The sequence below is a fragment of the Scardinius erythrophthalmus genome (assembly GCF_964197995.2).
Source record: "Scardinius erythrophthalmus genome assembly, chromosome: 21".
In the NCBI taxonomy this organism is placed as follows: Eukaryota; Metazoa; Chordata; class Actinopteri; order Cypriniformes; family Leuciscidae; genus Scardinius; species Scardinius erythrophthalmus.
This window is the reverse complement of record NC_138241.1, coordinates 17,038,894-17,053,969: the sequence shown is the minus strand read 5'-3', so window position 1 is coordinate 17,053,969 and position 15,076 is coordinate 17,038,894. Positions and strand designations below refer to the sequence as shown.

General features: G+C 37.9%; 2 protein-coding genes across 3 annotated transcripts in view; one reads left to right on the top strand and one right to left on the bottom strand.

Annotated features, from left to right (window-relative positions):
• The window catches only part of jag1b (jagged canonical Notch ligand 1b), a 40,554-nt gene extending 38,003 nt beyond the window's left edge, over positions 1-2,551 (top strand). Inside the window, exon 26 of the mRNA XM_081351664.1 lies at positions 633-2,551. Within this exon, the coding sequence (XP_081207790.1) occupies positions 633-1,087 (455 nt within the window). The 3' untranslated portion in view covers positions 1,088-2,551. The remainder of the gene's footprint in view (positions 1-632) is intronic.
• Positions 2,552-3,852: 1,301 nt separating this feature from the next.
• Positions 3,853-15,076, bottom strand: part of slx4ip (SLX4 interacting protein) — a 44,158-nt gene continuing 32,934 nt past the window's right edge. For both annotated transcript variants that reach the window (XM_081350707.1, XM_081350706.1), the window contains 2 exons: positions 5,329-5,426; positions 3,853-5,262 (listed from right to left, as the gene is read on the bottom strand). In XM_081350707.1, the coding sequence (XP_081206833.1) occupies positions 4,743-5,262; positions 5,329-5,426 (618 nt within the window). In that variant the 3' untranslated portion in view covers positions 3,853-4,742. The remainder of the gene's footprint in view (positions 5,263-5,328; positions 5,427-15,076) is intronic.

Below are 15,076 nucleotides of genomic sequence, written 5' to 3'. Positions count from 1 at the left end.
AGTGCAAAACAAAAAAGGGACAGTGCACATACTATTCTGTTGCCGAAATTTGCGGTACATGGACCCTCGTATACTTTAAGCTTTGATATTACATTGTGGATGTAAATGTATAGACTCGGACGTGGTGCTGATAACCCAATGCACAGGACAATGGTGAAGCTGAAGCTGAAAACACAAAATATTTTAGACGAATATGCTTGCACTCTGTCACTGACTAGATATATTTAAAATAATGTAGCCACTTTTTACTGGTAACATAAGACATTTGGCACTATCAGGACCCACAATTTCCCCCATTGCATTATTATACATTATATAGTATTTTAATGTAGTACTGACACTAAAACTGTATCTCACACAGTCATTTTTACACAATATATAACTATACACAATATATATTGTCACTATCCACAATACATTTTGTTGCATTTTTGTATTGCGATAAATTGTGACACCCCTATGGTTAACCACTTGAAATTTTTGTGTCATTAAATTAGATTTTCATTAAACACAAAAAAATTCAAAACCAAAACAAACCTACATGAATACATTACTAAAAACTATATATAAAAAAAAAAAAAAGTCATTCTCCTGAACACCGACTAACTGTCCGTCTGGTTCTTCTCCTCCAGACTACCTGGTTCCTCTGCTCAGCTCCATCTTCATCGTGCTCTGGATCCTCGCCTTGGCCTCGGCCTTCATGTGGTGCATTCACCGTCGACGGAAACAGAACACCCACGGCAACACAACTACCTCAGCAACAGAGGACAATACCACCAATAACGTGCGCGAGCAGCTCAACCAAATCAAAAACCCCATCGAGAAACACGCGGCCCATGGCGTGGCCATAAAAGATTACGAGGGGAAGAACTCCATCATTGCCAAAATTAGGACGCATAACTCTGAGGTGGAGGAAGAGGAGATGGACAAACACCTGCAGAAAGCGCGCTTCACTAAGCAGCCGGCCTACACGCTGGTGGAGCGGGAGGAGCGCGCTCCCAACAAAAACCCAAACTGGACTAACAAACAGGACAACAGAGACTTGGAGACGGCACAAAGCTTAAACAGGATGGAGTATATCGTATAGCAGGCAGCTGTGTTGCCGTGCGACCGAACCCCTGTTGCACTTACCGGTCACTTGGCAGGGTCTCGGGGGGGAGGGCTGTGCTTCTTAAAACTGTTGAGTTGTGTTCTGGACTCCAAGGCTGTTATTTGCCTAGAATCCTGTGTTAATTTAAGTTTCGACAAGCTGGCTTCACACTGGCAATTGATAGTTGCTGTGGATGGCTAGAAAACCCAAATGCTGCGTTTCACATCCAGTGTTTTCCTTTGTAAAAGAGAGAAGAAAAAAAGTAAAAAAAAGAAAACGTACACATTTCAAATGTCTATATTTTTGTGGATACGTTTGAGTATCTCAATGAGTCTGAAAAGTTTGCATAGTGTTTGCAAATAGTTTTAAGTGTTATTTTCGTTCATAATGACAATGCTCTCACAGCTAAAGTAGTTGTTTCTTCCTTATCCAGCGGCTGTGTGGAAACTCTCTCTAGTTGGTTTTATTTCTAGTTCTGAACTGAAAGTGCCTTCACAGCTACGCACCACAGCAATTGTCGGAAATGAGTATAAAAAGAAAAAGAGCAAAAAAATTATTTATTTTTCCTTTCTTTGGGCGGGATAGGTCGGTCAGCATTTTGCTGCCAATATGAAGAATTGTCAATTTAGTGTAGATATGTATATTTTTTTTTAATTAATCACTGTGTATATTTGATTTATTAACTTAATAATCAAGAGCCTTAAAATATCATTCCTTTTTATTTATATGTCCTGTCTAGTTTTGAAGGTTTTGATAGCTTTGTCAGCCTATAGCTTTGTTCGGACAACATTTGTTTCATGTTTCACATACCAAAATTTCAAAGAGGAAATAAAGCAGTCTATTTTTTAAGAAACAAGACGGGCGTTTGTGTGCCTGATGTTTTTTTCTTTTCTTTCTTTTTTATACATTGTCAGATATTTCAATATTTGTATTTGCCAACTCGTATTTGCTCAATGCAGGTAATGTCATCATCATGGCTGCTTTTTGTTTGGATACTTGGTGGCAGACATATTGCTTGCCACGGATGAAGAAAAAAAAAAAATCATTAAAAACATAAAAAATAAAAGGGAACACGAGTCTTTTAGTTGCTTGTTGGTAAACCTGATTCACACAAATCATTTCTCCTCAGCTTCGGTTTGCAGTATGTCATAAGCTAGGCTGTGAATACTTGAACAGTAGGAGGCCAATGGAAACACTGTAGATGACTGCCTTGCTTTCAGGAGTCCATTTCTATTGCTGTGCACATGTAGTGTTCTTTTCGTAGTTCTTTTATATTGAGGCTCTCTAAAACACCAAACCGACATGCTTATCACATTTGTAAATTCTATGAGATCATGGCAATATTCAATGTTCATATTTGACCTTATTGTAAATTTGTCTTTGTTTCTTTTTTAGTTTGTTCCTGGCAATATTTTTTGAATGTTATATTTATTAAACATTTTGTATAAAAGGAAAATTAAATGTTTGTTTTTCGATTTGTGCTCTATTGTGCTGCTTTGGGAGAAGCTGAATCCTCTCTTGTGCTGACGTAATATTACGTGAGGCACAAGCTCCGTTTAAATGGTATAGCTGTGCAGATTGTAGACGCTGTGACTGAAAAACCTTCCCCACGTGATGAATGAGATATTCAGTAAAATAACTGCAGGGCAAAAGGCAAAGCTTATGGTGATTAGCAAAAGAAAGGGGTTTCCCAATGTTTTTCAGTCATGAATCATGTAAATTGTGTCATTTACTCATCCTCATGTTTTGTACACACTTTCTTTTTTCTGTGGAACGCAAAAGACGACATTTTGAGGAATTAGGTTGCTGTTTTTCAAGCGCAATGAATGGGGACTGGAGGTTTCAAGGTGCAAAAAGAACACAAAGGCATTGTCAAAATGCTCCATACAACTCGTGCCCTATATTCAAAGTCTTCTTATGTCATATGATAGCTTTCTGTGAGAAAAAGAGGGACAAATCTTAAAATCTCTAGCTCTCCTTGTCATGAGTGAAGTAACAAGTCCAATTTGTGAATGATATATTCTTTTGAGTGGGATCTTTTCAGTGATTCATTTTATAAAACCTCTCTGAATGATTTATGAATCAGACTCAAGATAAACTCGCTGACTCGATTCATTCGCAGCAGAGGATAATCAGTGAAAAACAACTTAAACTTATGTCTGTTTCTCACAAGGCGGCTTCAAATAGCTTCTGAACACTTTGAAGATAAATGTAGGGTGCTTTGAATGTTGACTGATGCTTTCAAGCTTCAAAAATGACACATTGCAAGTGCATCGAAATGGCTGCCTAACACAGCTTCCAGAATTTCCCATTGTGTTCCACATAACAAAGTTAGTTGAATGGGTTGGTGACATTTTCATTTATAGAGGACATTTTTCTTGTTGGCATGAAATGCAAATTCACCATATCTATTTTGTAAATGCATGTTATTAATCTTACTCTGAACCTATGTGCTCATTTTTAACAAAAAAATATTTTTTTACCTCACAATGTTTACACAAAATGTCAATTTAAACCCAGATGATCTCAAAATCTAATCAACAACTGAAATAGAAGTTCCCAGCCTACTTTTTTTTTTCAATCATTCATTCAATCATTAAAAGTAAAAAAAAATCCTAATTTCTTCATTATTAATGCTAAAGTAAAAGTAAAACGAGTTAAAATTGCAAGGCAGTACAATAGATTGCATGAACAGTGATGATTTCAGTTTTTAGTATTTCTTGGACATTTAGTTCACAAGTATCTCAATAGGAACATTGTTTGATTAAGAATTTAATGATTTGATTTGAATTGCATTACAGAAATCAAAATATACAGTAAAATTACTTTAAAATTTGTTCTAACTCTAAACCAGAAGCATTTTGACTGTAACGTTATGGCATTATTACAGCACAATGTTTGTATATTCTGATACAATTTTTATGACACAAATCTATTATACTAAAGGCATAAACATCAAGTGATTTGTAAGCATGAGAATGCGACTCAAATTTATATCCATACATATATTTATCCTGCCATCACGCACTACATCAATGTCGACTGCATCCCTGATTAGCCAAATTTCGGCCACGAGCTGCACTACAGCGTTCCATAACGTTGTCAGTCATCCCACAGCAGACTTTTAGCTGTTATGAAAAGCAATAACACATTTACAAATAATAACCGCAGGGAGACGGCAGTCGGCTCCAACGGTGAAAACCCCTGATCGCTTAAGAAGCGTGGTGTATGTGAAAACACAGCGAAATCAATCATGTGCTCAGCTGAAGCTGGAAGAGTGGAGATTTCAGACGGATGGAGCCAGAGATTTGGGCTTGAAGCCACAGTGTGCTCGGAGGCTCCCGTTAGTCTGAAATACAAATCTTACGCAGAAAACGCAAACTACAACACGTAACCAAAAGCAAAGTTATTGTTTGCATGAGTCGCTTTTAAGCTGTTACTAATGAAGCCAAATATTTGAGAGGTTCTTGGTAATCTAATATAAGCTATTGAGTTTTTTACTTTGAAGGCAAAAGGGAAATACTGTAACGACTGTGTGTGGTGAACTCTTGTGCAACCACCGCTGACAGACAGCATTACGGTAGAAGTGTGTACTGTAACATCCATCGTGGTGGCGTCAGATATCCTCTCTCGTTCTATGCCGCTGCGTCCCTCAGGACTTCTTGAGCCGGCGTAATCGGGATGTTCTGGGCTCGCCCCCCTTCCTTCCCTCTCTGGCGGCCAATCTGGAACTAATAGAAGAGCCAGAGGATACGGGCTTGACGGATAGGCCTCTCAGACTTGTGGCCAGCCCGCTTTGGTTAGTCTGTGAAATCTCAGGCTGGGGACTGCACTCTGGAGAGAGCTTGTTGGAATCACTCAATGCTGCAGGGTCACCAAGACGCAATCTTTTAGTCTTTTGGCGGTCAATGTCCTCTCCTGAGCTGCTTGGGGTTCGTGATCGTCTCTTCGGACCGGTAGCATCAAGATGTGGTTCAGTGACCTCTTTATCGTTACTTAATTTAGATGACAACACAACTTTCCCTTCCTCCAATGACTCACCCGTGAACAATACGAGGACAGGATGACACGTTTCGGACGAACCCTTCTGTGCTTCATCCACTTGCAATTGGTCTGATCTGGACTCTTGATTATCTTGGTGTTGTCGGGGTTGGACGTTAGCCTGCTTGGCACTGGAAGAATGAGGAAATGTTAAATGAAGATAAGGATAGATCATCACAAGCTATATGAGAACTTACATCTTCTGAAGGACAGCTCTTTTTGTTGCTGTGGAGTTGGGTAATGGATTTATGGTCTTGCCAGAGCTAGAAAAATACTTTGATCGGCTTTGTTCACTCTGTTCAGACAAAAAAAAAAAAAAGATAGATAGAGAGAGAGATTAATTAAATTCAAGATGGCGGACAAAAAAAAGAGAAATGTTGATTATAAATCAGCTTATATCCAATCATTTATTGTTTAGTTTCAGTTAGGATGCTGTCTGAGCTACTCTCTCAACACTTGACAGAAACTATGAAGCACATTGTTTATTTCTTGTTTTTCCATTGCACTGACATGAATGAACTATTTGGATATTTGGTGTAGCCATGGAAACGAATCCATGAAATGTTTTGTTTTGATGGCCATACCCAAGAGACCAAGCAAAAAGCGTGTGTTCAACTGCCAGAATTCAGAGAAAGCTCTCTTTTTCCTTTTCTCTGGCTCAAATGTCTGATCATGTTCATCAAAATATAAAAATGTGTGTGGCTGTGTGTTTAAGGGAAACATACTTGTACATGTAGTATTTTATATGTGTATGTGTGTTAATATTAAGCATGTCAGAACAAGTACCAATATGGTTAAATGTGTATACACAAATATGTATATATACTGTAAATATACAGAAATTAAAACTTGTCAAGACATCATAATTGGACATGTTAAGCAAAACATTACATTTTAAATGATAACTAAATCAAATTTAATTTCCAGAATAATATTCCCATTGTCTGTCTGTCTGTCTGTCTGTCTGTCTGTGTCTGTGTGTGTGTGTGTGTGTGTGTGTGTATCAGGAACTGGCTTGACCACCTGAATAGTTTAACAAACACTTTGAAGTCCTTGTTTTAGTACTAGCCATGCTTAACTAGGCAGCGCTGAGAAGAATAAAGAGACGAGGCAGCTTATTGAATCCCACCAACATACACCTTCAACAGTCCTAATGAAGCTCTATCAACAGAACAATCCTTGACTGAGCAAGAACAGAGCGGGCGCTTGTGGCCGCCATCTTTAGGGGCACAGGATCATTGAACTGCGATTAACCAACACAAAACAATCATTCCAGTCCAAACTGATTGAATTTCATAAAAGTGTAGGTTTACCAACCAGCCTCTGAACAGGTTCAAGATATATAGGCTATTAGTTCTATTTTAGGAGCAAACGGCCAGATAAGCACAAGGTCCGTCAAGTCATTAGAGCGAAATGCGGAAATTGCAGAGGGATGCGTTTCATATGAAGTGCAGACGCTGGCCTAAAGAAGGGGCCTCTATATACCCATATATAATGCCTTGTTTTATAAAGAGGGTTGGTGTGGCCTAGTGGATAATGGTATGGAATGGTAATCAAAAGGTTGTAGGTTTGAACCCTATAGTGCATGCAATGAAGTTAACAGTACAATACAATCTAAAAGAAAGCATCAAAGATAAATGAAAACAGGGACAGACTGACTTGTTATCCATATTGCTCATCTTTGAGCTGAGGCGTAGTGAGCAAGTCATGCTGAATAAGTTTTGAAATACACAAGGAAGGTCCACCTATTGCATGCTGCAGCATGTGATTGTGGCGCAACCTCAATCATGTGTTTTTTGTTTAATATAATGAATACAAAAAATATTACAAAATCTCACAAGATAAGTTCTTGGTTGCAAGCTAAATCTTAATTTACAGTATTTGTATTCCTGTATCTCAAACAGTATAGTACAGTGCTAGCAACCAATGGGTTCGCAAAAATATTTGTTTTGGGTCACGTGTTTCCACTTTTTTATGTGCATGTCTGCTAATTGAATAAAACAGTTATCCACCTCAAGCGAGTGTATATGTTTTTTTATGTGCATTTTGCTCATTTGCATCAGTATTTGCAGTAAACCGTATTCACATCTTTTAAATCCAGCATTTTTAATGTGACATTCTAAAATTCACACTCAGAGACAGAGATGTGAGCAAAATATATCACAATAAGAGTCAGTTCATTTAAAAATTATGATATATATTATTAGGTTGTTATTTTTGTTAGAAATAATGTACTTACAATGCCATAAATAATGGCAGCACGCAAGTACAGAATCAAGTTCTTTCGTGCACTTGAATGGTTTAAAATCTCTTCAAACATTAAACTGGCACATGAACAGGATACATTTCTGTGATGATGCAACACTGCAACCTGACATGAGCATAATTGCCAAAACCAACGCCAGCATGCACTTACCAAATTGAGTTATCTTTTGTGTCTTATCAGGCTTAAACAATTTTAAATCGCTTGGAACATAAAAGTGCCCCTATTATGCCTTTTCAGATATTACATTTCATGCAGTGTGTAATATAGCTGTTTGTGAATGTAAAAGGTCTGCAAAGTTTAAAAAAATCATAGTGCAAGATAAATAAAGTTACTTGTGCGTTCACACCGCCGCTGGCGACAGCATCAAAGTGGCCGGAAGTCATTCATTTTCAATGTGAGCCGGCAGCGAGCTCCGGCGAGGGCGGCGCAGCGTGGCTTGGATGGCGAGAGCGGCGAGGAGAGTAGAAGTCAGGTCAAATTTATGGTAATGAGCTATGACGCGGTTCAGAGAACACAGTGCTGTAAACTTTGGTTTACCACATTAGTTCCCAAGCAAAATAGAGGAGAGGTTGATCATGTGAATTTGATAAGAAGGTGCGCAACACTATTTATAGGCAACATTTAACATCTCGCCGGCGGCGGTGTGAACGCAGTTAGTCCGCAGTTAGTTAGTTTAAACTGGAAAATAAAAACTGCAACCTCACATGAGCGTAGCCGTGATAGAGACAACAATACAACATTTATACCGGTTATCAAGTTTCTACCAGTTCATCATGTCTAGTGGTGTGTCACCCACCCCTAAGATGGAATAGAAACCCAGCCACAGACCGAAAGGCCCAAATCAGTTAAAGCTCTGTTCCCACACGCTGTTTGAAAGAAACAGGCTTAACAGGATTGCATATTGCTGCTTGACTCTAAATGGGCTGATCAATAGCTAGTAGGAAGGTTAATTTTAAGGTGCAGGGAAGGGTAATGCATGTGAAGATCTGAGAACACAAAGTCTGTCAGAGCCCTAGAGATTATCTGCAGTGTGTGTTCACTGTTCCACCTCAGAAACAAGTATTCATAGGAAATCATGTTGTAACATGGGCCACTAATGTTTAAAAACAATTAATTTCCAAAGTCAGAGCGATCAAGCTGCTGTCTCATCCGAAGTCTGTGCTCCATCCGTGACCACTGTCTGTCGAACTCTCTCTTACACGCATACAGAAACTCCCCCCTATTACCACGTCCTTCAGACCACTGCAACCAAGACTGGATGGTTTTAGGGGGATATCCAGACACACAAGCGCACAAAAACATACCCATACTCACTAACGATAAGTCCACTGAAAATAAACACACCCAGTGAGCGTGAACGGTACAGCGGACACACACACTTGACAAAAACATGGAGGACAGGGAGGAAGAACATTTGAATTTCAATGCCTTCATATGCATTTTACAAACCTTTGGAAAATAGATGAAAGAGACAACAACAATGGAGCAGTGTTTCTTTCCCTGAGAAACACCCAAGAAGCAACTCTCTCATGTACTCCGCTGGTCTTCAAAGAAGAACAAGGGAAAGAGAAAGTTTGGTCAGAAAGTTAGTGGAGTGATTTGTTAGCTAAATAAGGAACTGAGAGCTATCATGGTGTCTATGGAAACAAGGAATATAGTATCTACGAAAAAAGTGCAGAAATTTAGGGTTTCAAAAGTGTGGGGTCAATTTTTTCTTTAAATAAATCTACACTTAATATATAATTAATTAAATTGATGTAAAAATGTGACAAGAAATGTATAATATTAAAAAATATATATATTTAAAATATGTATTCTTTTGTAAATATATTCTAAATATTTTTTTATTAAAATATGTATTAGACCTGCCTGAGGAAAGTCTGTTTTCCGAAATGTTGCATATTAAAGCCATTAAGTAATTTATCAAGTTCGAGAAGTGTGCAAGATTGTTTCATTTATTTTTTTATTTTTTTTGGTTAACATTGATTCATTACTTTTGGTTAACAAAATGTTACTAGAGCACCAAATAAGCATATTAGAAAGATTTCTGGATCTTTTGATGCTAAAGACTGTAGAGTAATTATGCTGAAAATTCAGCTTTGCCATCACAGGAATAAATTACATTTTAAAATATATTAAAATAGAAAACGGTTCTTTAAAATTGTAGTTTTGATTCAATATTTACATTAAATATTTTCTCAAATTATTTTCGGGGCACAGTGTCATGACCTCTACAGTTACAAAAGCCATGACCCACAGCATATAAACACTTAGCTAAAAGTGAAACAAATTCAAGCAAAATCCAGTAAGGAGGACTGCAGCCCACATACACTTGATATAAACACTTAAAAATAGCATCTATTTGTCTTTACACTAAATGATTGTTGAAAATGTAAGCTAAAGTGTCTTCTATCAACGATAAGTCATTTTTAAAAAGGAAATGAGTCAGTCTTCACAAACTCATTCACCCTTCACATTTCCATAAGCTCAATCATACTGTACATAATCAACCATGAAATGAGGTTGAGTTGATGCAATAAGTGCTGGCACGCTTGGAGGACACTCTTACAATGACTCATCTGTACTGGTAAACAAACAAATATGTGCCACTATTCACGTGATCTGGACTCATTAGCCGTTAGGCAGATCACCGTTACACAAGCACTTGAAGGCCCACAATGTGGGTAGTGGAAGTGCAGTTACGGATCAGGACAAAGATCAGTCAAGTAGAGGTGATCCATGAACTGATTTGCCAGTGACCATAATGCCCTTGAGCAAAGCACTTAACTTAAGGTATCTCTAAGAGGATTGTCCCAACAAGTGTACCATAGTCACTATGAGTAAATGTGCGGTCACACTAGACTGCCTCTCATTCACTTCCATTCATACCTATTAGAATGCAGGAGACTGGGAAAGCAAGCATAAGCATACACTCTAAAATATGCTGGGTTGTTGTTGTTTTTTTAAACCATATGTCAGGTTCAGTCTGTGGGGTAATTTTATTGGGTTGTTTTTAATATTTTACCCAGGTACTACTAGGTAGTTTTTGTGCAACTCAGCTGCTGGGCCATTTTTACTGTCATTTCTACATACAAATGATTAACCCCCTCACATACCTACCCAGTGCTGGGTCAATGTAACCCAATGTTGGGTAGTCTTTGCAAAACCGGTTAAAACTTGACAAATTTGCCAATGGTCATTTTGTGTGTTGTTCTGAGAGAAAACATCCTGAAAGAAATTAAGGGTTGTATTACATTGTATTCCTATAAAAAAATTACTGTACTGAAGATCTGTAGTCTCACATTTTACCTTTTTTGTTTACATGTACATCACAGCTAACGTCTGCTTGGAACTCTAGCCTTTTACAAAGCATACACCGGATCTACACTTACAGCCACCATGGAAGATGCTTAATATTGTTATTATATACGCCTAGTTTTATTTATTAAGCAGTAAGGCATTGGAGTTAAAAGTATTTTATATTATGAATATAATTTTAGATGATTCATATAATTGTAATTTATAATAATTACAATAATAAAAAAATTATAATATGAATTTATATTTAAAACAAATAAATATATTTTGTACCTTCAGTAGCCAAGAGATCCATCTATTATGAATAATGCGCTCTGATCATTTATGCTTGGAGAGGCTAAAGCAAACCACAGCAGCACCCTCACCCTTTTTTTAACCATCATGGAAAGTCTGAACATAGTCATCATTGAGTAACATTGCTGTCATCACCAAGATGATGCCTTTGAGGAGACTTGAGTCTAATGTGAGGAGACTTGAGTCTAATGTGACACAGGCTTGCTTACTTGGATGCTTCGTTTCAGTTGGTTGTTTGAACTAAATTTCCTGTCACCACAGCAAGAATAATGCAAACAAACATGAAGAACTGGAGAGAATCTAGAGCTTAGACACCCTCACATACCTCAATGACCATCACCCTTTACAATGAACTTGAGGAAAAGCATCTGCCTATTCGATGAATACAATTAAGAACAACCTTATATTTCTCTTAGTGATAAAATACACAAATGGTGTCTGTCTTCTCCAAGTACCTGTCAGAACAACACTCCAGCCATTTAAACCAGAGCACTTACATGAAGAGTATCGATAAACCATAACCACTCCAGAAATCCACCTATTTTCTGTGAATACAAACCAGATTAGGTGACAGTGAGTTTGGCCAAGAAGCCCTGAATGACAGTGTTGTGTGGCTTGCTTTTGGAAACCGTGAGAAATTGAGATAGGAGAGGAACAAAGAAAGGATAAAGTTATGTCCATAAACACTGTGGCTCTCCTCAAAGGGAGAGAAGGCTGTAAAAACACATCTGCCCTGAGCTTTGATCCCCCGCTTCATTACAAGGCTGCTATCTGCACCGTTCTTCTAGCATACATCCAGAAGTACAGATGGGGCACCATCAAAATACTAAACTTTCTTTCTTCTAAGGATTACAAAAAAAAAGATACTTTTAGTCAATGGGTTCCAAACAATACTGTACAGCATGGGTGGCCAACTTCGGTCCTGGAGAGCCACAGTCGTGCAGAGTTTTGCTCCAACCCTAATCAAACACACCTGAACAAGCTAATCAAGGTGTCACACTTGCTAAGCATGGTAAGTGAATGAGCACGGAGAAGAAGAAGAATATGACAGACTTTATTTAACAGAAGACTTCACAAAACCAAATTTAGGGGATTTTGGAACCTGGGAGAGCCCAGGACCGACGTTAGCCACCATCTTCTTTTTTTCTCCCACAGAAGAAAGAAAGCCACACAGGTTTGGAACAACATGAGTAAATGATACATTTGTGGGTACTATCCCCTTTAAATTAATGTACTGTATTTATTAAATGAGTAGAGTCAAAGATACACACATTTGGAACCGTTTTATTGTAACAAAAGGTACTTCAATTTAAGAAAAACTGTTAAGAAGAATCTAAATATCCATATATTTCCCATCCCCAGCTTAGATTGATTTAAAAGTTAGTAAGATTTTTTATTATATTATATTTTTTTTATTAAAATAATATTTTATTAACCTTGCTGGATATATATCAAGGATGCTTTAAATAGATCAAAACTGACATTTGTAATGTTACAAAAGACTTCTATTTCAAGTAAATGCTGTTGATTTGAACTTTCTATTAATCGAAGAATCCTGAACAATGTATCAGTTTCTATAAAAACATTAAGCAGCACAACTGTTTTCAACATTGATAATAATAAGAAATGTTTATTGAGCACCAAATCAGCATATTAGACTGAAAATTCAGCTTTGCAATAACAAGAGAACAGAATAGAGAACAGAATAGAAAAGAGTTATTTTAACTGTGATAATGTTTCACAATATTATGTTTTTATTGTATTTTTGGTCAGGCTTGGTGAGGGTAAGAGACTTTTCAAATAAATCTTTAAAAAAATCTTAATGTGTGAACAAATACAGACCCAATTTAAGCTTGACACCTTCTCAAGGTGTTTCAGACAGTACATTAAAAGGAAAAGGAAGATATGTCTGCCGTCTCAGTTGTGATGACATGATGCTGTGCTGACTGTGCACCCGCAACGCTTTTTTGCTACACAACAATGAAGGATCCTTCCCGCTTGACTAACATCAGACCACAGCACAGGATGTGAATCACTCAAGGAACCGTTAATCTTGCTTTGACAGAGGATACAAGTCACCTTCCAGTTCATGAAACACCCCTTCCAGGGTTTGAACCGGTGACTTTCCAAATAGTACCAAAAATCTTTTTCACGCTCTCTGTTGCTGCAAGAAACCATGTGCTACATCATCGCTCGTTCTTAAAGCCTAACCTCATGACCTCTGGATAGGTGTTATGGCAGCTCTGAGCGGCTGATATAAACTTTGTTTTGCAAACTGAGCACTAAATCAAATGGAAGGACCACAGACAAATTCCCAAACTGCCTAAAAACATGTGGCGTCATTCAGACTCTCACTGTCAAGCTCTGCGGTGTGAGAAACTCACCATAAACATATGACAACACTGGAAGAACAAATTCACTGAGCCATTATCATTTTCAAATAGAAATTCTACTTCGCATGTGACTCATAGAGCCGAGCTGCATTTCTTATTATGATTATTTAGATTATTATTAAGACATAACTTTCCTGGCTAACTTCAAGCTAAAAAGAGAAAGAAAGAAACTGTATGAAAAGGCTCCCACTGACAAATTAGAGTGGAGCAACTGAAATAATTGTTTTGTCATGAGAGAAACTGCAACTCACTCTCCTGATGCCTCTTTCCTCCAATCTGCCAAATAGCAAGAGCACCACCGCAAGCTCCTGCTAACCCTTCCTCGCAGCATATACAAGCACAGAGAACCACATCCTGAGGAGGGGAATGCAAAAACAAGGGCCCTTGCTTCCATGAACTGGAAAAGCGGTTACACAATGTGAACTTTTCACTGTCGAACTGGATAACTTCACTCGAATTATTACAATTCATGCTTTCATTGAAAGCCAAAGCAACGCAGGAAAAAATGTCTAAAAAGAAAAGGTCTCAAAGAAAAACAACACCAAATGATTCAACTCGAAAAAGTACCGACATTAATGGCAGAATAGATGGGAGACTGTCTTCGTCCTTGATGTCCACCCAAGGTGGGTGGCTCTGTGCAGATTTCCCAGGATTCTATTGGGAGATGGAGTAGAATCAACCAAGAGTCTCAGAGGGAAGAAGTGGACATGAAAAGATTTGAAGATGATCTGATTGGGGCGAAGATGTTGACAGATTATGACTCGGGACACACAGCAGGAAGTCAAACAAAGACACTTTCACTTGGACATTTGTGGCTCCGGAGATCCTACCGCTGAGTTTCCTGTTGAACCAAATCACAGTCTTCATACCCACACACAACTGTTGCCATAAAAGTGGGTGAGTAAGAGGGCATGTGTGTGAGCCAAGTAAAACTGTGGTCTTGTTTCCGTGGCAAAATACATAGTGTACCAGTGATGCAACTTATGATTTCAGAATGCGAATCCTGGATTAAATTTTCTACTGCAGCTTCAAGATGAATAACTCTATAACATCTAGGGATGTATAAAACGACATATTTTCAATCAAATCATCAGTGCATTCCCTGAATGACCTCTCAACAAATTGGTCTTTAAAGAATAAAGAGATATTTCACCTAAAAAAAAATGTTCATGTTGTACCAAACCTGTATGACTGACTTACTTCCGTTGAAAATTAGGCTGGTCTCAGCTTTACCTGACCCTGATTGGATGCGTTTCTTAGAGGAATACAATACACAAAAGATGCATAATTCTTGTTTTCAAAACTAGCTAGATGAGGGCAACAGAAACTAGAAGGGGGGAGTACGCAAGAAAGCCCTTGTCTGTTCAAAGGATGCAGCAGCAAAGATATTTAATGCTAATGTATGAGGCATAGGCCTACGCTGAGTTTCATTCATTTACGATGAGATGCGTGTTAGTTCAACTTCACAATGCAATGCAAGTGAACGCGGCGCATCGGAGCCTTCATGTCACGGTTATTATATTGTCTCCTATATTTGCTTTTTATTTATTAAATACATGCACTTGGTTGATGAAACATTTTTTAAAATTAAGATACAATTTGTACAAAACGAAATTCGCTTTAAAAGAAAGGCTTTCTACAAAGCAAAACTTAATGAAGTGGTAAAAATCATGT